This window comes from Capsicum annuum, chromosome 12 (genome assembly GCF_002878395.1).
Source record: "Capsicum annuum cultivar UCD-10X-F1 chromosome 12, UCD10Xv1.1, whole genome shotgun sequence".
NCBI lineage: Eukaryota > Viridiplantae > Streptophyta > Magnoliopsida > Solanales > Solanaceae > Capsicum > Capsicum annuum.
The window spans coordinates 232,929,351-232,951,686 of record NC_061122.1 but is presented as its reverse complement, the minus strand read 5'-3'; the positions used below and the strand labels follow the sequence as shown (position 1 = coordinate 232,951,686).

At 36.0% G+C, this 22,336-nt stretch overlaps 5 protein-coding genes and 1 non-coding gene across 13 annotated transcripts; 5 read left to right on the top strand and 1 right to left on the bottom strand.

Moving 5' to 3' along the window:
* Positions 1-87: 87 nt before the first annotated feature.
* TRNAG-UCC lies at positions 88-159 on the bottom strand. The gene has a single exon. It is a non-coding gene; the product is annotated as a tRNA-Gly (tRNA).
* Positions 160-1,229: 1,070 nt separating this feature from the next.
* On the top strand, positions 1,230-4,666 carry LOC107851667 (NADH dehydrogenase [ubiquinone] 1 alpha subcomplex subunit 6). Of its 2 annotated transcripts, none has more exons than XM_016696746.2 (2): positions 1,230-1,665; positions 4,382-4,666. In XM_016696746.2, the coding sequence occupies exons 1-2, from the start codon at positions 1,366-1,368 to the stop codon at positions 4,565-4,567; spliced, it is 486 nt and encodes a 161-aa protein (XP_016552232.1). In that variant the 5' UTR covers positions 1,230-1,365; the 3' UTR covers positions 4,568-4,666. The 2 variants fall into 2 exon arrangements, with proteins under 2 accessions (XP_016552232.1, XP_047257376.1); XM_047401420.1 differs by having other exon boundaries at positions 1,289-1,665; positions 4,297-4,666.
* A 940-nt stretch (positions 4,667-5,606) lies between these two features.
* Positions 5,607-11,796, top strand: LOC107850723 (DEAD-box ATP-dependent RNA helicase 37). 4 transcript variants are annotated; one of them, XM_016695448.2, is made up of 8 exons: positions 5,608-5,823; positions 6,408-6,478; positions 6,584-7,305; positions 7,429-7,512; positions 8,363-8,605; positions 9,179-9,346; positions 9,983-10,096; positions 10,796-11,796. In XM_016695448.2, exons 3-8 carry the CDS (start codon positions 6,595-6,597, stop codon positions 11,279-11,281), a joined length of 1,806 nt encoding a protein of 601 aa, XP_016550934.2. In that variant the 5' UTR covers positions 5,608-5,823; positions 6,408-6,478; positions 6,584-6,594; the 3' UTR covers positions 11,282-11,796. The 4 variants fall into 4 exon arrangements, with proteins under 4 accessions (XP_016550933.2, XP_016550935.2, XP_016550934.2 ...); XM_016695446.2 differs by having other exon boundaries at positions 5,608-5,861; XM_016695447.2 differs by having other exon boundaries at positions 5,607-5,823; positions 6,408-7,305.
* An 825-nt stretch (positions 11,797-12,621) lies between these two features.
* LOC107850455 lies at positions 12,622-13,345 on the top strand. Its single transcript, XM_016694987.2, has one exon. The coding sequence runs from the start codon at positions 12,641-12,643 to the stop codon at positions 13,151-13,153; it is 513 nt and encodes a 170-aa protein (XP_016550473.1). The 5' UTR covers positions 12,622-12,640; the 3' UTR covers positions 13,154-13,345.
* Positions 13,346-13,487: 142 nt separating this feature from the next.
* LOC107850456 (receptor-like protein Cf-9 homolog) lies at positions 13,488-22,220 on the top strand. 4 transcript variants are annotated; one of them, XR_007048528.1, is made up of 4 exons: positions 13,488-15,803; positions 16,157-16,419; positions 16,800-20,534; positions 21,326-21,590. XR_007048528.1 is itself a non-coding variant. In XM_047401418.1 (2 exons), the coding sequence occupies exon 2, from the start codon at positions 19,101-19,103 to the stop codon at positions 20,430-20,432; it is 1,332 nt and encodes a 443-aa protein (XP_047257374.1). In that variant the 5' UTR covers positions 13,488-16,419; positions 16,800-19,100; the 3' UTR covers positions 20,433-21,590. The 4 variants fall into 4 exon arrangements, 1 of the variants encoding a protein (XP_047257374.1); XR_007048527.1 differs by having other exon boundaries at positions 15,909-16,419; XR_007048526.1 differs by lacking the exon at positions 21,326-21,590 and adding an exon at positions 21,995-22,220 and having other exon boundaries at positions 13,488-16,419.
* On the top strand, positions 17,475-18,572 carry LOC124885268 (receptor-like protein Cf-9). The gene has a single exon (XM_047401778.1). It carries the CDS (start codon positions 17,475-17,477, stop codon positions 18,570-18,572), a length of 1,098 nt encoding a protein of 365 aa, XP_047257734.1.
* Positions 22,221-22,336: the final 116 nt, after the last annotated feature.

The window sequence follows — 22,336 nt, the reverse complement described above, 5'->3', positions numbered from 1 at the left end:
TGTGTAGCTTAAGTTTCAAGTTACCAACATGACTATAAATGAAAAATTGGTAAACATAAAATTAATAAAAAGTAGTGCATGCAAGAATGCGTCTGCCGGGAGTCGAACCCGGGTCTATTGCTTGGAAGGCAATTATCCTAACCGTTGGACTACAAACGCTTGCTTGATGTTGCAGCGAAGTTTGAAATTATTCACAATAACCCTTTAGGGATGGTTTGCTTAAGATATAGTAATATCGGGATAAAATGGGAGATTATTTTATTTCGTGTTTGGTTAGAGGTTAGTCCGAGATTATTTAGTTTCACTATTTACACCATAGTAATGAGATAAGTTATCCTATTATATGATGGGATAACTAATCCGATGATTAATTGTTTTAGAATAACTCTTTCTCAGCCAAACGACCCTTTAAGTTAAAAGAGGGCCCTACCTACTAGCTAGACCTGATTAATGACCGTTGATCAAGTTTATAAAATTAGCTTATTTTGAAAAAAAGTTATTTAAAAAGTGCTTTGGGAAAAAAGTTACTTTTGGTGAGAAATAATTTGTGTTTGGTTAATAAATTTAAAAAACACTTTTGAAATGTAATTAGTATTTGGTCAATTTTTTTAAAAGTGCTTTTAAGTGTATTTTTTTCAAAAGTATTTTTTAAAAAAATGCTTTTAAGAAAAAGTTATTTTTTAACTTATGAAAAAATGTTGTTCTTACTTTTCAAAAATGTCTATTTTTTTTCAAAAGTTTAGCCAAACACCTAAGAAATAAGTACTTTTACTAGAAAAATAATGTGACTTAAGAAATTTAAATTACATGTCTAAACAAAACTTTAATTTCATCTCAAATAATTTCATATCACGTGACCAGATAGACAATAATAATTCAACTATTTAAAGTGGAGAATCAAATGATTATATAAAATAATAATACTTCGATTTATAATGTGCTACACTTAAGTTAAGGGTATTTCTAAACAACCTCCCTATCTCCTTGAGGTAGTAATAAAATTTCTGTACACTTTACGCTCTTAGACCTCACTTATATGATTTTAATAAATATTTTATTATTTTTTATAACAGTTAAATTTAGAATTTCAATATATTTAGTATGATTTGTTTCACAAAACTAAAAAATGGAATAGCACGCTAATTAAACTATGAATTACCATTAAAAAGAAAAAGAAAATCATATTTTCATATATATAATACTTAATTAAAAAAAAAAAAAAGTGAGGAAACTCATTAGTAAGATGCATTCAACGAAACCGATTTGGATGTAAAATTGACATCTCATCCATTTTTATCTTAATTGCAAAACAGTCTTTCGGTAAACCAAATAACTTTGCATTATATACCCCCCACTTTCTTGGTAATGATATTAAATACCTTTCTTCTTGAAACTTCTTTCTCTTTCTTTCTCCATTGTAGGGCAAAACAAACAAAAAAAAGCTTCGCAAAAATGGCGCAAATGGCGAGGAGCATGAGGGTCCCACCAAACTCGACTAGTTTATCAGAAGCTAAGAAAAGGACGTTAGAATTCTTTAGGATGTGTTGCAGATCAATCCCTGAAATTATGGATATTTACAACTTATACGATGTTGTTACCCCTTCTCAACTTCGCTCTGCTGTTGCTTCTGAAGTTCGCAAAAATTCCAACGTTACTAATCCTAAGGTACTCTTTTCCTTAATCCCATTTAGCTGAATTAATCAATTAACATTGTTTGCTAATTATCTATATTATTCTTGTTAATTTTTTTTACTATGAACATTCAAATTAGAGAAAATGTTCATTTCTTTTCTTTGTATGATAACCGTGGCGTGTGGGCCAGTTTGTGTGACAAATTCCACGAGATACTGTTAGGTGTCGTTTGGTAGTAGGTATAAGGATAATTAATTTCGGATTAATTTAAAAGTGGAGCTTATCTCATGTTTGGTCGGACAAAATGCATGGGATGACTCATCCCGTGATTATTATCCCGAGATTGTAGTGTTTTTCATATCCCTCCTTGAGGGTGGGATAACTAATCCTGGGATAACTTGTTTTCCAACCAAACGACCCCTTAGTGTTACCTCCCACCACCAGCAACAAGTACCTATGTTACTCTAAATCTGTCTGTCAAGGGCCTCAAGGCTAGGATTGATGGGAAGAAATCAATTGTGTTTTTTGTCTCCGCTGGGATTGAACGTGGGACCACTAGGCTACAACTTTGGATGCAGAAAATGTTAACTTCTTGGTAATTGTTAGTGTAAAAATGGCGACTTTACACGAAAACACTAGGTGATTCTTGCCGTCTGTCCTACCATGGTGGTTAGAGTTAGTTGATATCTTGTTGCCGGTGGGAGGTGATAGGTATCTCATAGATTTAGTTAAGGTGGGCGAAAGCTGCCCCGGACACCATGGTTATAAAAAAAATGGTGACTTTACCTGATTGATTTCATAAAGGTACTTACTTTTGACTGATAGTGAGCTAGAAATTGAATTACTTTTGGATTATGCAACGGTTAAGGGATCTATTAGAATTGTTTGGTAGAAAAGATTATGCAAGTAAATGGGTTGGAGATGCGATGATCAGGATGAGTTAACGTAAATATGTGAAGTCTAAGTCTGATGATAAAGTTTCTTAATTTTTGTTTGATTTGAGAAAGCTTTGACCTTTATTTAAGAATAAAGTGTCTCTTTTGGAGAATATTAATCTCGGTGTGCTTCCCTTTTATCAAGGGTCGAGGGTGGGTTTGAGGAAGGAGTATATTGTAGTATGTGCTGGAATCGAGATAGTAGTGTTGTTGTGAACTGAATCAAATTGAATTATTGGTTTTAAAACACCAAGTATTGGATTTTCACTCATTTCACATATGAGATATAATTAGTTGCTAATTTAAATTGATAGTCTGGTCAATTAAGTGGTTCTAACAACTAGCTAACAAATTTGAACTGTCTGGTTATTCTTTTGGATCCAAATAGCATTTGAGCTTTTTGAGTCTCCAGAAGTTTCTTATTTTGGTTTGCTCAATCAGTAAAACAAATCTTTATAGATTCCTTTCGGTTTGATGTGAATTAGGTTAATTTTGGTAGCTGATGAATTCTAAAGGTGGTTTCTTTTTCAAGTTTATTGCTTGTAGGATTCAGAGAGACCAATTACTATTGTTCAGCGTTATGAGATCTCAGTCTACTTAGAAAGATGCAAATATGGGCTTGATTGATGTTGGCACTTAAAACCATCAGTCGAATACTCTTGTTATGTTTAGAAACTGTAAAAGTAGCGGCATTTTATCCAAAAAAAAAAAAGAACACGTAGAGCAGAAAGAAGATTCGATTTAGTAAAAGAAATTGCTGAACAAATAAAATGAGCTTCTTGTTGCTACGTTGTTAGACTAAGGCTCCTTAATCTCGAACTTGGGGAATTTGAAGGTGCGTCATCAAGATGCCAGTCCGACTTAGTGTTATTGTCTAATACACACTCTTTGGTATTTGTCTACCTTTGAGAGCGAAGTTCATTTTCTTAGCCCCTTGTTTTATGATTTTGATGCATCTTCTTTTTCAATAAACCTGATCGTGATGAGTCTTTTGGTTTTGCTATTATTACTTCGGAGATTTAGCTAGCAAGGTATGCAGGTAGAGCTTCTTAATGATCATTGAAGACAAAGGATAAGAAACATATTAGATTTGTTGAGCTTTAAAGGAAGCGAAGGCTATAGTTGCATAATATTCTCTCCATGCAGAACGAGAGCAGTCAAGTATTTGTTTCCAACATTCGCAATTTCACAGCGTGTTATTCCATATTTATTCAATCTTTCTCATTGATGCCTCTTGTGTCTTCTTTATTACAGAATTGGTTCCCATCGTGTTAGATACCCTCATACCATTTAGTACACAGTACACGCTGTGTGGACGATCTCCCTTATTCGTTTTTCGTTGAATTAGAAACACTTATACTTCGAAAAGAATACAAACAATGTCTATGTCGCTTCTCTTTTCTGCTTGTTTCAATTATGGTTTTTGTTTCATGCATTAAATTATTTGTGTTGGATTAGGCAAGAGCTTCTCACTAAGATTGCAAATGCTTTCATGTAATCAATGTCTTATTTTTCTTGTGAGTGAATTATAAAGAAGGCATGCGGCATGGTTTTTTTTTTTTTTTTTTTTTTTGTAAAGAAACATAATAAAATGAGGAACGACAAAGAGAGAGGAGAAAACTTCCGGGAATGGATTTACACCCCGAGTTCATAGATTGTGTCATCCTTCTAGATACAAAAGTTGCCCCATGAGAATTCTCATCAAAATGCGTATTGCTATTTATTGTAGTTTGATACGTGTCCACCGCCATCCCATGATATGCAGCGAGAGAGAGCTTGTTCAATTGTACTCATGACTGATCTCTATCGTATAGGTAATTGACATGCTGCTGTTCAAGGGCATGGAAGAGTTGAAGAACTGCGTCGACCATTCAAAGCAGAGGCACCATCTTGTTGGCAAATACGTCGTAGGTAACCAAGGTCTTGTGCAGGACCTTGGACATAAAGATCAGGGCATCTCTAATTTCCTGAAAAACTTTTACAGCAGCAACTACTTTTAGATTTCTTTTAAAGTTTGCTTTCTGTGGCGAATAATAATGACGATGCTTGCTTGCATCTCACTCTTGTGAATAAATAAATATACCTGCTGCTTATTGGTAGTGAGTACTCTTCTGAGTCTACAACTGCATGTTGTTATGTGGTCGAAATCTGAAGGAGTAAGTGTACCCTTTGTCACTCTGACTGCTCGCGGCCAGCTGCCTGCTGAAGAAGGTGCTGTTTTTTCCTGTATTGTAAAGGGGTCGCGTTGAGCAACCATCGAAGGGAACAATAACTAAGCTATCAGCTCCATGAATCCGAACAAAAAACGAAACAAACATCATATTGTCCTACACACAATGTCACATTGTAAATCAAACAAAAGCAAGCAAGCATCCTTTATATTGTATCATTGGACATTATCCAGTAGGCAATATACAAAAATGTAAATGTTAGATAACATCCGCTAATTAAGTTGAAATAAAGATATATTTGTAGGTTAAATCTATTTATTTATTTTTTAAAAATCAACCAATTCACAAAACTACAACAAACATATTAGTACGCCAGAAGAAATACCCACTTATCCTGTGCGATCTTTAATTCCGCTTTCTACGTTGGAGAATTAGTAGGAGTCGTTTAGTATAAAGGATAAAAAAATACTAATAATCTATCGATAAAATACAAGAATACTTTATTACAACAAATATATTAGTCGCTTGTATTTTGCTCGGGAAAAGAATAACCCACTTATCCAATATTATCTTTAATTTCCGTCATCTACTTTGAAGAATTATTAGGAATCGTTTAGTATGAAGGATAATAATCTAATCATAAGATATAAGAATATTTTATACCGTATTTAGTTAGTCCCAAAATTATTCATTCCATCATTTATATCCGATTGGTGATATAAAGATAACAAATCTCGTGGGATCAGATGTCATATCATACCAAACCAATCAAAGTTAATTATGCCAGAACTAACTAATAAATAAATGACCTAAAAAAGGAAAAGAAAGGGTAGAATTTATCTATTTTATCCCAAACGCAGTGTAAAGAAAGTAAACGCAACGTGCGGAGAAGTGTGAATTGAAGTAATTTTGGCATTGGTGTATCAGTCATGCCCCTTAATTTCTAGTTTACGTTGAATCAGCGGAGACGCAAAAAACAAGTGAAAGAGAAAGAAAGAGAAAGAGCATATATAGGCTGCTCCATTTTTTCCCTTTTAAAGATATTTTCTTTTTTCCCATTTCCCTTCCTTCTTCTACAACTTAGGGTTTCTTTCTTCCTTCCTTCCTTCCTTCTCCTTTTTATGTATGTATAGCTATTCCTTGTTTTGCTTATGAATTCTATGTCCATATTCTGTAATTATTCTTGATTTATGCTTTTGGGTTTTTTAAAAGATCACAAATTTGCTTCATTTCCCTTGTTTTTGATGGGAAATTAATTTAAATCTAAGTTAGTATGTTGTTTCATGGGCTTTAATCTACAATCTTTTGTTTTTGCTGTATTTTTCCATTGTTTTTCCTTTTTTATTAATCTTAAAATGTACTCTTTTTTTGGCATGATTTTTTGTGTATGCTCTTAAAGGTAGAATTTTTTGAAAGGAAGAATCTTTCATTTTGTTTGGATTCCATGTGGTTTGATGTGTGAACTTGGCAGTAGTAATCTGTTAGTTTTTGACAAGCTGAGTATTGGTTGCATTTTCTTAGCTTATGTACGGTTGGGTTGCATTTGCATGTTTACATGGTTGATCATCTGTAAAGATTGCCATTTTTGTGTTTGAATTGTGGTTGACCTGCATGTGGAATTTGTATATCTGTGCTGATTTTTAGAAAATTTGTTTTGTAATTTCATCAGGTGTGAGAGTTGATTTGATGTTGAACTATATTTTTGGATTTTCTGTGGAATCTTGGTGCTAGAAAGGAGAAGTAAGCTCGAATTTGAGGGTTTTGACCTATCCCTGTTGAAAAAAGGTTAACTGCATTTTTTGGGTTAGCAGAAAGGTGATTGATTGATCAGGTTTTGATTTCTAGGTGTTTCCGCTATGCCAACATCCTGGGCTGATTCGGTTTCTGCAGCCGATAATCTGGCTTCTGCTGCTCGACCCAAGTCATCGTATGTTCCACCACATCTCAGGAACAGGCCTACTTCAACGGATCCTCCTCCACAGGCTTCCTACGCTGGGCCTGCTGCATCCAGTCAGGAACAAAGTGGTTATGGTGGCCCAAATGTAGGTGGAAATCGTTGGAGTGGTCCAAGGAATGATTTCCGATCTGGTTATAGTGGTGGAGGAGGCCGTGTTGGTGGCTGGAATAACAGAACAGGTGGTTGGGATCGTGGGAGGGAGCGGGAAGCTAACCCCTTTGTAGATGATGATGTTGAAAGCTTTGTTGAAACAGAGAATTCTGGGATCAACTTTGATGCATACGAGGATATTCCTGTGGAGACGAGTGGGGAAAATGTACCCCCTCCTGTGAACACTTTTCTTGAGATTGATTTAGGTGAAGCTGTCAACCAAAATATTAGGAGATGCAAGTATGTTAAACCAACCCCTGTGCAAAGGCATGCTATACCAATTGCACTTGCTGGTAGAGATTTGATGGCTTGTGCTCAGACTGGTTCTGGAAAAACAGCTGCTTTCTGCTTTCCCATCATAAGTGGAATAATGAGGGGCCAATTTCCAAGACCTCCTCGTCCGCGTGTGGCATTTCCGCTGGCTCTTATTCTTTCTCCCACAAGGGAGCTCTCATGCCAAGTAAGTTTATGGGGGTCTCTTGATCTATGCACTCAAAAGGGTGGGGGAGAATAGATAAAGCTTATGTTTTCCTTTCAAAAAGATTTTTAAGTGCGAGGTTGAACGTTGTGTATTGGCTTGCAGATTCATGATGAAGCTAAGAAATTTGCATATCAGACGGGTGTCAGGGTGGTTGTTGCTTATGGTGGTGCTCCCATAAACCAACAGGTTCTATTTCTTCTCTTGTTTGCATGGTGCTTTATCTAATCTATTCAGCTGACGTTGTTCTGTGGCGTGTCATTTTATTGGATTTTCATGCAAGTGCATTTATCTTTAACTGCCCCTATACTTGCTCAGTTACCAACAAGTTATCTTCTTTACTCAGTATCGGAAGAAAATCACAAGGAAATCTTGTTTTCGACACTTGCAACAAAGTTTACTCTGTCCTGGAGATACCACTTTTACAATGATTAGGGATAAACACTTATACATTGATTAGGAATAGCCACTCATAACACAATTTTACCATCTCTGAGTTTAGGTTGCTTGAAGTTCTCATGCTATCAATGAGATATCTTATTTTTGCAAAAGAGGAACATTGCTTTAGTTGAAGATTGACCTTGCCTGCATTTTTCATATTCTTAAAAACCTGCTTTATCTTTCTCAAAAAATTATGTTGCATAAACCATACACATTTCCTGGTCAGTGAATTCTCTTTCAGCAAGTGAATCTTTCTGGTCTAATTACATAGTTAATGCAAAGGACCTGAGTTGTTCAGGTTCCCTAAAAGTGCTGCCGTGCTCGTGTGTCATCCTCCAAAAATGCGTAACTTTTTGAGGATCCAACACATATCCCACAGGATTTTGGAGGATCTGAGCAACATAGTAATGGACAATACTGGTAACTATTGAGTGTTTTACAAGATCAGTGGATATACAAATTGTTTGTTGTACGCTTTCATGCATGCACTATGTGAGACTTCGTATGCATCGAATAAGGAGATTGAAATGTCTATTACCATTCAAAAGCAGTTCTCTTATAGATGTTTTTGAGCCGTGATATTGTTGTATCTTAACAGCTTCGAGAGCTAGAGAGAGGAGTGCATATTCTTGTGGCAACACCTGGACGGTTAGTTGATTTACTTGAGAGAGCTAGAGTCTCGTTACAGATGATAAGGTACTTGGCTCTAGATGAGGCAGATCGAATGCTTGATATGGGTTTCGAACCTCAAATAAGGAAAATTGTGCAACAAATGGACATGCCTCCACCTGGTGTAAGACAGACAATGCTATTCAGTGCCACTTTTCCCAGAGAGATTCAGGTTAGTGCTCTGTGTATTCTCTGTTCATCGACCTATATTTTCTATTTTTATTCTATTTTACTTCATTCTCGATCATCCTGTTGACTTAAACTTTTGAACTTAAAGTTGGAACACCCCCACCCCACACCCACCCACCCATGTTACTGATCTAGCTGCTTCCATATTTATTACCCACTCCGTTCAGAAAAGAATTTCACTTTTCTGAATTTGGAAATGATTTAACTTGAACTTCCCATTTTACCCTTAACGACAAGTTTTTATAGCCATACAAATGTTATACTATGTGTAAGATCACAAATTTCAAGAGTCTTATAGCTACAAAATGTTATGACATATTCTAGACTACAAGTCTCAAAAGTCTTCATTTCTTTCTGAAAATCCGTACCCAGTCAAAATATGCGTATAAATTGAAAAGGGTTGGACTACATTGTTCTCGAGCTTACCTGAGTTTTTCTTTTTCTCTTCAGTTGTTTTTTCCCCTATATTTTTGCTCAATTAAAGCATAAGAAGTTAATTGGAATGATAACTGTGAATATACATTTTTATGAGAAGTTTTTAGCTTTGATCTTGCAGAGACTGGCATTGGATTTTCTTTCAAACTATATCTTCTTGGCTGTGGGAAGGGTTGGCTCTAGTACTGATCTGATTGTTCAGCGAGTTGAATATGTTCAGGAGACTGACAAGAGAAGCCACTTGATGGATCTTCTTCATGCACAGAGGGCAAATGGTGCTCATGGCAAGGTATTAGCCATCTGTTACTCCATTTGACTTAATTGTTGATGTTTATTATGTAGGGTGAGCAAAAAAATTGATGTTCTCTCCTGAAACTATATTTTCTGAGCCTTCTTTTTTATTGTTAGTTGGTGGAGAAGTATTCACAGTGCCCATTAGGTACTTGCCTGTGTTCTTCTGAAGTGTGCCCTCTTCTTTATGGGGTTTCTCACAATAGGAAACTGTATCTTGTTTGATTGACATCTGTATCACATTAGCTCTTATCTGTATCTTTAACAAAGAACCGAATCTCAAAAAACTAAATATGTTGTCTGGTGTGGTAATTTTGTGATTTAATCGATTATTGATGGTGATGCTAACAATAAAGACTAAAGGTTGAGTTGTTGGAGGCAGAACAGTCTACAGATCAATGAACAAGTCAAATCAGAAATTTATTGCTTAAAATGATCATTTTTCACAAGATGCTTCATTCCTGGTATTGCATGGTATTATGTTAAGGTTCAACCAGATCAAAGAGACGCCGAGTGTGTCTTTATTATTAGTCTTGTTAGAAGCAATTGCATTTTCCTTTTCCTAGCTACTCTTCAGTTGAATTACCAGAAATTATTGTTTGAAATTCTAATGGCTATTGTCTTTAATTATCAGCAAGCTCTTACCCTTGTTTTTGTCGAGACGAAAAAAGGAGCTGATTCATTGGAGCATTGGCTTTGTATGAACGGTTTCCCTGCTACTGCTATTCATGGCGATAGAACTCAGCAGGTATTGATGACTTCTCTGTGATTCTGATTGGTTAATCTTATGAGACATATAGCTCTGATATGGCTATTTATTCTCCATTTTACATGATGTGCTTCTGTCCTTTTTCTTGAGTTTCTTATGGTTTTTCTGTGTTCTTATCATCGAGTACAAGTTAAATTTCATGGTTTGTGTTTTTGGCTGGCTTAAAATGGGTCCAGCTCCTGGTGTTCTCTTTGAAATCTGAACCATGAAATACCGTGTAAAATGGAGTGTACAATCCTCTAGGTTTAGCAGTGTAAGGCGTTCTAGAAATTGGGGATGCGGAACTTCTGTTCTACTTATTTTTCCTTTTATCTTTTCTTGTCTATTTGAAAAAGCTTCTTAGAAGAGTGAAGTATATGCTGAAAGTTGAGATTTGAGATGCTCAATTTCTTAACACAGGAAGAACTTGGAATTTCTACTATTCCTTTCATTTGATCTCTAGAGTCTCAAAAGCCTAGAAGTTCTCTTTGAAGTGGTTGTGGACAAATTCCTACAATAATTTCCGATTTTCTATAACTGCATTATGCAGATAATGTGAATTGATTATAGCTTTTAGCTATCATTAGTCTTTAAGATATGTGGCAGCACTTCTACCTTTACACCTTCAAGTAGCTTGTTCTGAATGGGATTTCATTTCATTGTTCCCCTTAATCAATTATTGCTGTGCGTTGCTGGCAGGAAAGAGAATACGCTCTGAGATCCTTCAAAAGTGGTAATACACCAATCTTGGTTGCTACGGATGTGGCAGCACGTGGTCTTGATATACCCCATGTTGCTCATGTTGTCAACTTTGACATTCCAAATGACATTGATGATTATGTCCACCGTATTGGAAGAACAGGGCGAGCAGGAAAATCAGGTTTAGCAACAGCCTTCTTTAACGAGAACAATTCTTCAGTGGCAAGAGCACTGGCTGATCTGATGCAAGAAGCAAACCAAGAAGTACCTGTTTGGCTCTCTCGCTATGCTGCTCGGTCTACACATGGAGGCGGCAAAAATCGTCGTGGTGGAAATCGTTTTGGCGGCCGTGATTTCCGAAAAGATTCCTCTTTCAATCGAGGGGTCACAGACTACTACGGTGGGGCCAATATGAGCAGAGGCTATGGTGCACCCGGTGGATATCCTGCACCCTATAGTGGTGCTGTGACTAGTGCCTGGGACTAACCAGCCACATTTTTGCCTCCAATTTGCCTATTCAGATATAGTTTCAATTTTGCAGTATCAGATATATCTCTACTCACTTTAGTATCTACTCCTTATTTCGCTCCTTTTTGTAAGTTTCCGATGTTTCATACTCTGAAGTCTTCGCTGCAATGGTGGTTTTGGGTTGCTGTGACATAGTTAGGGCTCGACGGGGATGTGTAAATCTTGGCAGGGGGTGGTGAATACTTACCTACTAACAGATTTAGGATTTACTTTACCTTGCTTAACTTCTCCCTTTGCTTTCTTCCCTCTGCTTTTAACATTTTGGTCGGTCTCGGGTATCGGGGAGAGTCTGTGTTTCTGCCAGCAATTGATTTATATGTCTCTTTAGGTGTATTCTTTTATCAGCCAAATGTATTAGTTGTAGATTTCAACTACAGGGAGAGAGCCCTTTTAGTTATGTTCAACTCTAATCACTGTTGTAATGTTTCCAAGTTTTGTACTACTTTAATGTGTTGTTGTTATGTTTGCTTTTTTATCGTTGCCCATCTTTCTACTATTTGAGTTACTATGTTATTTGTGTATGTTTTAACACTTTTAAGAGAGAGAATAATATAGAATGCCTACATCATAATGTCCCTTGGAACGTAACTTTTAAGCTTATTATATATGTGAAAAAGACACTCAACTTCTACCTAATAAATGAGAAGAAATTATTGGTTGATTTTGATTCAATGTATTTTATAATCGACTTATACTCTGTACAAGAAAATGACATTCTAATTTCTTTGTCTTGTATTAATTGGTCATTTTACTAAAAATATGTACTATATGTTTCAAAATAGTTTAGAACTTATTGAATCAATGTAGAATTAATTAAAATTTTCTCATTTTAAATAAAACATATTCAATTAATATGAAACGGGGAGAGTAATACTTTGCCCATTATTTATTCTGCTGCATTGTCTCCCATCTCAAATAATTCACCTTCTCTATCTGTCTGCCTCAATAATGGCCTCTCACATCTCTTGTCCTTACTCCATCCAAAATGAAGTCATGTCATCTTTCAATAATTCAGAGAAAATATCCGTACTCTACCCAAGACGGAAAGAGACACACCTCCTATTATCTCCTGAACTAATTAAAAGTGTAATTTTAACACCTTTAATGTCTATATGGATACTTCAGTATAGGCACTAAGGATATCAAAATTATACTTTTAATTAGTTCCTTTTCTTTTGGTATAGTTCAGGGGTATTATAATAATTTACATTAATTTTCTTCATCTTCATTAACGAAACAATTTATAGTTAATCAAGAAGTCTTTGAGAAGACAAATTTCAAAAAAGTAACACGAAATGACTAATAAAATTCTATATTATGTTCCTCTGCCATCCATCTCAAATCATTCCCTTACCTGTCTCTACCTCTACAATGGCCTTGTCACAATTCTTGTTCTTCTCTTTCCTTTTCATCTTCTTCAACCTTTCACTTCCAAATGAAATTGATGTCCATGATCTCCTTCCTACTTTCAAACTTCCAAAAGGTCTTCTCCCAAACAATGTTGAATCCTACACTATTTCCCCTAAAGACAGCTCTTTTACTGTCCAACTTACACATCCATGTTATGTGGAGTTTCCAAATCAACTTGTTTACTACCAAAAAGATATCAAAGGGAAATTGAGTTATGGGGAAGTCTCTGATATCTCTGGGATACAAGCTAAAAAATTGTTTGTTTGGGTGCCTGTAACTGGGATTGATGTTGATGAGCAGTTTCATATGATTGAGTTTCATGTTGGGTTTTTGTCTGAAAAGTTGCCCGCTGAGGTATTTGAGAATATTCCCACTTGTAAGAATATGGGGTCTCAAGATTCTCCCTTTGCTTCAATCTGATGAGGTCAAAGTTGTAATCTTTATAATGTCTAAATCCAATAATAATTGTACTTGGGTTCATTGATGTTGGTTTATATTTTGGTTTTGCACTTTTTCTTATCCAGTAGTTTGAGTGAATGGTGTTGTGACAATGAGGTCAAATTTCTAATCTTTGTAATGTCTAAATTCAATAATACTTGTAGTTTGGGTTCATTGATGTTGTTAATGTTGGTTTATATTTTGTTTTGCACTTTTGCTTGTCCAGTAGTTTGAGACAATTGTGGTGTGATCTTTGAATAAATTGCAAAATTATTCATATATATATTGTTCTGTTCTGCTCAAAGTTCTAATCTTTATAATGTCTAAATTCAATGATACTTGTAGGTTGGGTTCATTGATGCTGTTTGTATTAGTTTTGCGCTTTTGCTTATCCAGTAGTTTGAGTCAATTGTGGTGTGACAATGAGTGCCAACTTTGTATAAATTGCAAAATTCATCAGATATTGTTTGTTTGTTTGTTTGTTCTGAGCTGAAAACCAGTGTGTGCTGCTGCAAAAGGAATTGTCTTTCTCCCAAAGAGAAAACACTTGTGTAATTATCTATGGTTCAAAGATTATCTTTTTCACTATGCAAATGAAATCAGAAAGATACTGAGTTTGTTGAGAGATTTGTGATAAGTTTGAAATACAATCACAGAAGTTTTTCTTATGGGTATTCGTAAGAGATATTAATGTTGATGATAAGTAGTATGTTAAGAGTTCCATGTTAGGTTATCTGATGAGATGCTGCCCAAGGAATTTGAGCCTATTCCCACTTGTAAGAATAAAGGGTGGTAAGCAAAGGCGTAGCCAGGATTTCAGGTAAGGGGGTTCAATATTCAAAGAAAACTAAGTCGATGGGGGTTCAACACCTACTATAACCTCATAAAAAATAATTTTAATCATGTATAAATAGTATATTTTTCCGTCGAGGGGGGGGTTTGGTTTCGGACGAACCCCCTAAAGACGGCTGGCTCCGCCACCTTGCTTCAGTATAAGCTGAAGTTCCAATCTTTATAAGCATGTTTAACGTTGTCAATCTGATACACCTCTTTTTATGCATATATAATGTTGTATATCTCACACTCCTAGTAGTTTGAGTTAGTAGTTTGAGTTCGTTGATGTTCTCAGATTGGTTATTTCTAGTTCATGGGTGCAATCTAGTATTTTAAGCTATGTGATGTGTTGTTAATAACTGTAGGAGAAAAAATTTTCAAGTCTGGATTCCAGACGATACCATCAATATAAGTCTATTTGGCTTATCCCCGGTGACAAGGTTTACCCAAGATGTTATTAGTTAGAACTTTGAGTTATTAGTTAAGTACAGAAAGAGTGAAGATTGATTTGGTAGCTGTTATTAGTTAGAACTTTGAGTTAAATCTAAAATATCGGGATTTATGTAATTCTTGTTCGTTCACTGTATGGTCCAAATTGATCCTGACAAAAATATATAAGTGATATATATCTCTTATCAACTGATCTGTGCCCCGTCATTGTTGGGTTTGAGTGGTGTAAAGAATCTCTGATACAGTAAAAATGGAAGCATTTATTTGCATTGTCATACAGGAAACAGTTACTATTTCTCAACCCTAGTCGACATTTCATTCTTCACTAGCAGCATAACGGTACCCCATAGCTCCATTTGACCTGCAAGAGGATCAAAGATATCAGCAACCTCATATATATGGAGCTCCATTTATTGAATATTTTGTTAACTTCAAAAGAGATGGTTTCAACTTTCGCTTGTATTACCACCTAATCTATGATTTTCTATATCCCTCTTGTTTGTATACAGTACTAATATTTGGGGTTGTCAAATTGAGATTTAAAAATGAGTCAAAGTCATGAGTAATTAAGATAAAGATATTAGAGAAATTGATCACCCCTGCACCAAATAAGTCCATGACAATAAAAAAAAATAGAATACCTAATTAACTATTGTGGTTCCTATCAGAATTGGTAGATACATTTGACGAAATGGTTTAACGGATGAAAAATAATAAGCAGAAGGTGAAAAGTTATTTTCACTTTTAGTATAAAATGATGATATGATAATATGATATGTCTGTTGTAGCTTTCGCTGATATGACAAACTTGTAAAGACTATAGCATTAACAGTTCATTATATATCTCATGAATTTTGATTTTGGAATAACACAAAGCACAACTTTCTTTCTTGATTACCAACTTTCATGCAAAATGGGATACAGGCACCTCTTGTTCCTAGCATCTTTCTTTCTAAATCGACTTGTTGTTTCCTCATTGTCAATATGCCCTAGAGATCAAAGCCTTGCCCTTGCAAAATTCAACCGGTCTTTTGGTGTTGATGCCTCGTTTTCACCTTCTTTTTGCGGCCAGCGGTCTTATCCAAAAATGAACTCATGGAACATGAACAGAGATTGTTGCTCGTGGGATGGAGTGATATGTGATGAGACGAGTGGCCGTGTGATTGAGCTCGACCTCAGTTTCAGCCAACTTGTTGGGGTGATTGATTATAATAGCATCCTATTCCAGCTGTCTCATCTCCAGAGGCTCAACCTTCTTTCAATAACCTCTATGGTTCTCTCATCTCGCCTGAATTTGGCAAGTTCTCGAGCTTGAAGCATCTTGATCTTTTCAGATCATCTTTCTCAGGTGAAATTTCCTACTGAAATCTCTCATCTCTCCAAGTTACAGTCTCTTTTGTTATACGACAATGAACTCAGACTCAAAGCTCACGATTTCAAGATGCTCCTTCAGAATTTAACCGAATTAAGAGAGCTTCATCTTTCTGGCGTAAACATCTCATCCACCATTCCTTTCAATTTCTCTTCTCATTTAACAACTAAGGCTGAGAGATACGGGATTGTATGGGATAATACATGATAGTATTTTTCACCTGCCCAACCTGGAAACACTTGACTTAGCAAATTATTATCTCAGTGGTTATTTTCCAAAGACCAAATGGAACAGCAGTGCATCCCTTAAGGAGTTGATTCTCTATGCAGTGAATTTTTCTGGTGACTTTCTGCCCGATTCTAAGTAAGCTCAGTTGGAGAGTGGTTCTTATGGGATGTGGCTGTGGACTATTTATTGGATTCTCCATATCATATTTCATGTTTTCTTCTCGAAACCCAAATTGGCTTTCTTGGATCTCTGAAGATTTAGAATACAGAATCATTATGAGAAGTCGAAAGAAGCAGCGAGATCAAACACATTGCAGAAGAAGAAGAAATAATGGCATCTAGACAAGTTCGCCTTCACACAAGATGTAATGTCGAAAACTTTCAGGCATATTATTCATACTTCTTTACTGTTTCTTATTTAGTTTATCATAGTGGCATTATATTATATCTTCATTTAAATATATTTCTTGTTTTGTCAGATAATTGATTGCTTTCATGAAAATTATATAATGATATTCTTATCTCCTCTTGAGAATCATGTTAGTCACTACAGAAAAACATGTTCAGCATTCATCCCAGTAGAAAAATCTCAGTGATCAAAAGATTATTATTAATCAAAATGTTTTGTAATGAATTGAAATTCCAATGACCATCTCCCTTGTTATGTAAAAGAAAATAGCATTGAGATATAAGTGTTCTGTATATAATTTTTCCCTCTTAAATTTTTGTGGTGTAAATAATGTAGGCATGCAGTGACTCATGAGATGTAAATGGACAAAGAGTGTGTCTAGCTGAATTATCAAGAATTGCAATGGCTATGTGAATTGTGAGTTGACTTGAGATGTCACTTTCCAAAAGACTTGTACATCTGAATTGGGCAAAACATTCTGATCATCTTTTTTTTAGCCCATAATTAACTGCTATGTATCAGAATATATATTCACTTAAATAATGTCTAACATATCAAAATGAAAGTACTACCTCATTGTAGTTTTCATTTTATATTTCCATGTATAGATTTGTGTATTCACATAATATATCTCATTAGTTTAGAATTGACACTTTCTTCCCTTTAAAGATGCTTATATTAACAATTGATGACTAAATCAAAGTGGACACATCAACTTGAAAAGAGTTATCTAATTATCTAATTCTTTATTGCAGCAATATAATTATTAGCTTTCATTTGATGTTTCCACTGGAAGACTTGTGTATTGACTTTGAATATTTAAAATGTCCATTAAAACAGATACATTAAATATAGAAATAGGAAGTAGCAAGTTGCCTCAAATCCAGAGTGATTAAAGTAGGGAACATAGTCATTAAGAAAAAACATCAACTTGAAAAGGTTCATCCTTTGTAGTCAACAAGTCCATCAAATTTGCTTAATAAGAATCATATAAACTTTCTCTATTGCAAAATGGGCTACGGGCGCTTGTTGTTGCTACTATTAGCATCTTTCTTTCTCCGTCATGAGTTTGCTTTTTCTTTTTCTTCGTTGGCACCTCAATCATGCCCCGAAGATCAAAGTCTTGCCCTTATAGAATTCAACAAGACCCTCGTTGTAAATGCCTCACTCGCAACTCTTAACTGTCAATTCTATGAGGCGCAGAAAGCTTATCCAAGAACAAGTTCATGGGTTATGAGCAAAGACTGTTGCTCGTGGGATGGAGTAATATGCGATGAGATGACCGGCCATGTCATCGAGCTTAACCTCAGCTGCAGCCAGCTTGTAGGGAACATTGACACAAACAGCAGCCTATTCCAACTCACTTATCTCCAAAGGCTTGACCTTTCTGGGAACGACTTCTCTAATTCACAGATTTCACCTAATTTTGGTAGGTTTACGAGCTTGACGCATCTTGATCTTTCCCACTCATCTTTCTCTGGTCAAATTCCTTCTGAAATCTCTCATCTTTCCAAATTACAGTCTCTTGGTCTTTCTGGTGACTTTGCTTTATTTTTTGATGATGAGCTAGGACTCCCACCTCACGATTTTAAATTGATCCTTCAGAATTTGACTCAACTAAGAGAGCTTGATCTTAGATATGTGAACATCTTTTCCTCCATTCCTCTAAATTTTTCGTCTCATTTAACGACTCTGAAGCTAGGAGGTACAGGATTGAATGGGATAATACCTGAGAGTATTTTTCACCTGCCCAACTTGCAAGTTCTTAACTTAGAAGGCAATAATGCCCTCAGTGGTAATTTTTCGAAGACCAAATGGAACAGCAGCAGATCTCTCGTGGACTTATCTCTCAGTGCAGTGAATTTTTCTGGTGACTTTCTGCCCTATTCTCTTGTCTATGTAACTTCATTGCAGTTCTTGGTGCTTTACTCTTGCAATCTCTTGGGGCCGATTCCAAAATCTCTTTGGAATCTCACCCATCTGGAGTATTTGGACCTACGGAATAACCATCTTGAAGGTGCTACGTTTCCTCCGTTTACAAATGGACTGCAGAATCTGAACACACTTTGGCTATCAAATAACTCCCTGAATGGAGAAATTCCATCATAGATATTCTCCCTGCCATTACTGAGTGACCTACTCTTGGATGATAATCACTTTTCAGGACAACTTGAGGATTTCAGGTACAGTTCAGCACTACTACATATTGATATAAGCAATAATCAGTTGAAAGGATATCTTCCAAAATCAATTCAGAACCTTGTGAACGTCGCCCATATTGATTTAGTACACAACCAGTTGCAAGGTCCTCTTCCCAAGTCACTTCAGAACCTTGTAAATCTAACGTGGCTTGATCTTTCATCCAACAATTTTAATGGCAGTGTAGATGTCAGCGTCTTTTCAAACCTCAAAAACCTTAACTATCTTAGTCTTTCGTATAATAGTATTTCTCTGACCAATGAGAACGAAGTCAGGTCTACCCTGCCCCAGTCTCTTGAATACTTATTTTTGTCCGCTTGTGAAGTACGCGAATTGGATATTTTGAGATCAGCAACGATTCTTTATTACTTGGATCTTTCAAACAACAAGATTCAAGGAAGAATTCCTGATTGGGTATTGCCTAATTGGACACATTCCATGTCAAATCTTAATCTGTCCTACAACATGTTGACAAGTATTGGCCCCATTCCTCGTATTCCTCTAAATACTATTGATTTACGGTCCAATAATCTTCAAGGGTCACTACCTAATCTATTGCCCACTCTACAATACCTATTCATATCAAACAATAATCTAAAGGGAGAGATCCCTCTTTCTTTTTGCAATTTGACATCATTAAAAGTTCTAGATTTGGCAAGAAATAATTTGAAAGGAGCATTTCCACAATGTCTGAGTACCATGACTTACCTTGAGGTTTTGGATGTGCAACACAACAGTCTTTCTGGAGATCTCCTAACAACTTTTATCTTTGGAAGCGGACTCAAAAGCTTCAACTTGCACGGCAATATGGTAGAGGGGAAAATTCCAAGATCCTTGGCCAATTGCATGCAGTTGGAAGCTCTTGATTTAGGAAACAATTACCAAAATGACACGTTCCCTATGTGGTTAGGGACCCTTTCAAATCTTCAAGTTTTAAGCTTGAGATCCAATAAACTGCATGGAGCCGTTAGAACTTCAACTAGTTTGAAATTGTTTCCTCAGCTTTGGATGTTAGATCTCTCTTGCAATGCATTTACAGCAGAATTGCCGACAAGTCTTTTCAGAAATCTGAAAGCAATGAGGAGAATTGATCAGACAATGAAGGTACCAGTTGATAGAACACAAAGATATTACCAAGACTCGGTAACTGTTGTAACAAAGGGATTGGAGCTTAAAGTTGTGGGTATCTTGTCTTTGTACACCACTATGGATCTTTCAAGTAACAAGTTTGAAGGGCATATTCCTAGTATGATGGGAGATCTCATCGCGCTGCGCGTGTTGAATTTATCTCACAATGGGTTGCAGGGTCCTATACCGCCATCACTTGGAAAGTTATCTGTAGTCGAATCATTGGACCTTTCATCCAACAAGCTTTCAGGAGAGATACCAAAACAACTTGCTTCTCTCACATCTCTTGCAGTTTTAAATCTCTCCCGCAATCATCTTGAAGGATGCATTCCAAAAGGACCTCAATTTGATACATTTGAGAACAATTCATATGAAGGTAATGATGGATTGCGCGGATTCCCAGTTTCAGGAGGTTGTGGAAGTCACCAGATACCAGAGACAAACAACACAACATTTGTTCCTGATGAAGAAAGTGATTTGACATTTCTAAGTGAGCTCAGTTGGAAAGTCGTTCTTATGGGATATGGTTGTGGATTGATTATTGGATTCTCCATATCATATTTCATGCTTTCTTCTCGAAAGCCAAATTGGCTTTCTAGGGTAGCTGAAGATCTCGAATACAGAATTATTATGAGAAGTTGAAAGAAGCAGCGAGATCAAATGCATTACAGAAGAAGAAGAAGAAGAAATAATGGCATCTAGACAAGTTCGCCTTCACACAAGATGTAATGTCAAAGCCTTCAGGTATATGTTTATATTGAGCTTGCTCTATACTGATTCTTTTTTAGTTTATCATAATCTATATAGCTTGGCCTTTTCAAAATTTCATGGGGTGCATATTGGATCCTTCAAAACAAGTGCATTTTTTGGCTGATCCGACATGGGTTCGAGAACATTTTTGGAGATTCCGAGCAACTTAACTCATTATGGTATATATTATATCTTCATTTAAATATTTGAATAAGAGCCTTGGAGTAGCTAGTAAAGTTGTTGCCATGTGACCAGGAGATCACTTGTACAAGCCTTGGAAACAGCCCTTTGCAGAAATGTAAGGTGAGGCTGCGTACAATAGTTCCTTGTTGTCGGGCCCTTCCCCAGACCCTGCGCATAGCGGGAGCTTAGTGCACCGGACTGCCCTTCATTTAAATATTTCTATTTTTATTAGATAAGTGAATGATTTCGTGAAATGTATACAGTGCTATTCCTATCTACTCTTAGGGAGAAACCTGAAGAGAAAAAAAAAGGAAAATATAAATAATCAGGTCATAATGTATGCTTAGCCATTGAGAATCATTTTTAACTACTACAGAAAAATATGTTCAGTCATCTTTCCAGTAGGAAAAGCTCAGTGATCAAACGATTATTATAAATCCAACTTGTGTTATTATGAGTTGAAATTCCAATGAGCTTTTCCATGTTATGTAAAAGAAAATAATGTTTGAAACAATTAATCATTCACTGTCAATGACTATAAATGTGTGAGAATTGAGATAATTGTTCTGTATCTAACTCTTTCCTTTCAACCTTTTGTGAAGTTATGGAAATGGACATGGACAAAGAATGTGTCTGGCTGAAATATCAGGAACTGGAATGGCCGCGTGAATTGTTTTTTGCTTTTGTGACTGAGTATAGAGTTGTGTGTGCCTGTGTTGTCTGTAGTGGTTTTTTTTTTTCGAAAAATAGCTGACGAGGGGTAATGACCTTTGTTAGTTTGGGGGCTTGTCTTGTCAAATTTCATCGCTGTTATAGCAGATTCCTTGCCTAATAATAAAGTGCAGATACCTAAAGTTACCTGGTTGTTCATGATGCTTCTACTGTTTGAAAATTTACATGTCTACGCTCACTGTGATGTTTTCAAGATTTTGCATAACCAGTTGACTTTACAATTTTAAAATATCCTCTTATACATAACCTAGAAGAACTTTTTGTGGAGAAACCAGATAGAGGGGAAAGAGAGAAATATTGAACCAGAAGAATGTGAAAACTTAGAACGGTACATAAATAAAGTGCAACTGTAAGAAAGTGCGCAATTCATCATTTGAATTTGATATACTAAAGTGTCTAAGAGCTTTGGCTCTCTCCCCAATGTTCTCTAATAAGATTTGTGGTTGATCCTTGGTATAAGCTTCTTGGTTTCATTCAGAATAAGATGCATTCTAAGATTATGTAGAACGAGGTTGCTGATCCATTCGATCCTCTTGCAGGACAACCAGAGCTCTGAGGTACTGTTATGCTGCTTGCGAAGAATGGAATGTTGTGTTGGCTTGAGAAATGGCAACTGTTACCTGTACGTGGAATCTGTGTACTATTCTAAGTTTTCATGTTATTAGAATCGGAATGTGTGATTCATGTAGATTTGGTGTCTGTTCTTCTTGGCCAAATATTACTTTATTTACTCTTTGATGGAATTCTAATGCGCATTACCCTGGATATCTCTTTTGACTTATTTTACTGATGTCAATCGCCAATATATTTTGCTTGCGTATCTTTCCAAAATAAACTGTTTCAATCAGACCAAAAAGGTCTCGTACATATGTATGAGAGGA

Coding starts and splice junctions, on each gene's coding strand:
- LOC107851667 (XM_016696746.2), top strand. CDS start 1,366: ATGATATTAAATACCTTTCTTCTTGAAACTTCTTTCTCTTTCTTTCTC. Junction 1,666..4,381: donor CCAACGTTACTAATCCTAAG/GTACTCTTTTCC, acceptor TCTATCGTATAG/GTAATTGACATGCTGCTGTT.
- LOC107850723 (XM_016695447.2), top strand. CDS start 6,595: ATGCCAACATCCTGGGCTGATTCGGTTTCTGCAGCCGATAATCTGGCT. Junction 9,347..9,982: donor CAAATGGTGCTCATGGCAAG/GTATTAGCCATC, acceptor TTTAATTATCAG/CAAGCTCTTACCCTTGTTTT. Junction 10,097..10,795: donor ATGGCGATAGAACTCAGCAG/GTATTGATGACT, acceptor CGTTGCTGGCAG/GAAAGAGAATACGCTCTGAG.
- LOC107850455 (XM_016694987.2), top strand. CDS start 12,641: ATGTTCCTCTGCCATCCATCTCAAATCATTCCCTTACCTGTCTCTACC.
- LOC124885268 (XM_047401778.1), top strand. CDS start 17,475: ATGGGCTACGGGCGCTTGTTGTTGCTACTATTAGCATCTTTCTTTCTC.
- LOC107850456 (XM_047401418.1), top strand. CDS start 19,101: ATGTCAAATCTTAATCTGTCCTACAACATGTTGACAAGTATTGGCCCC.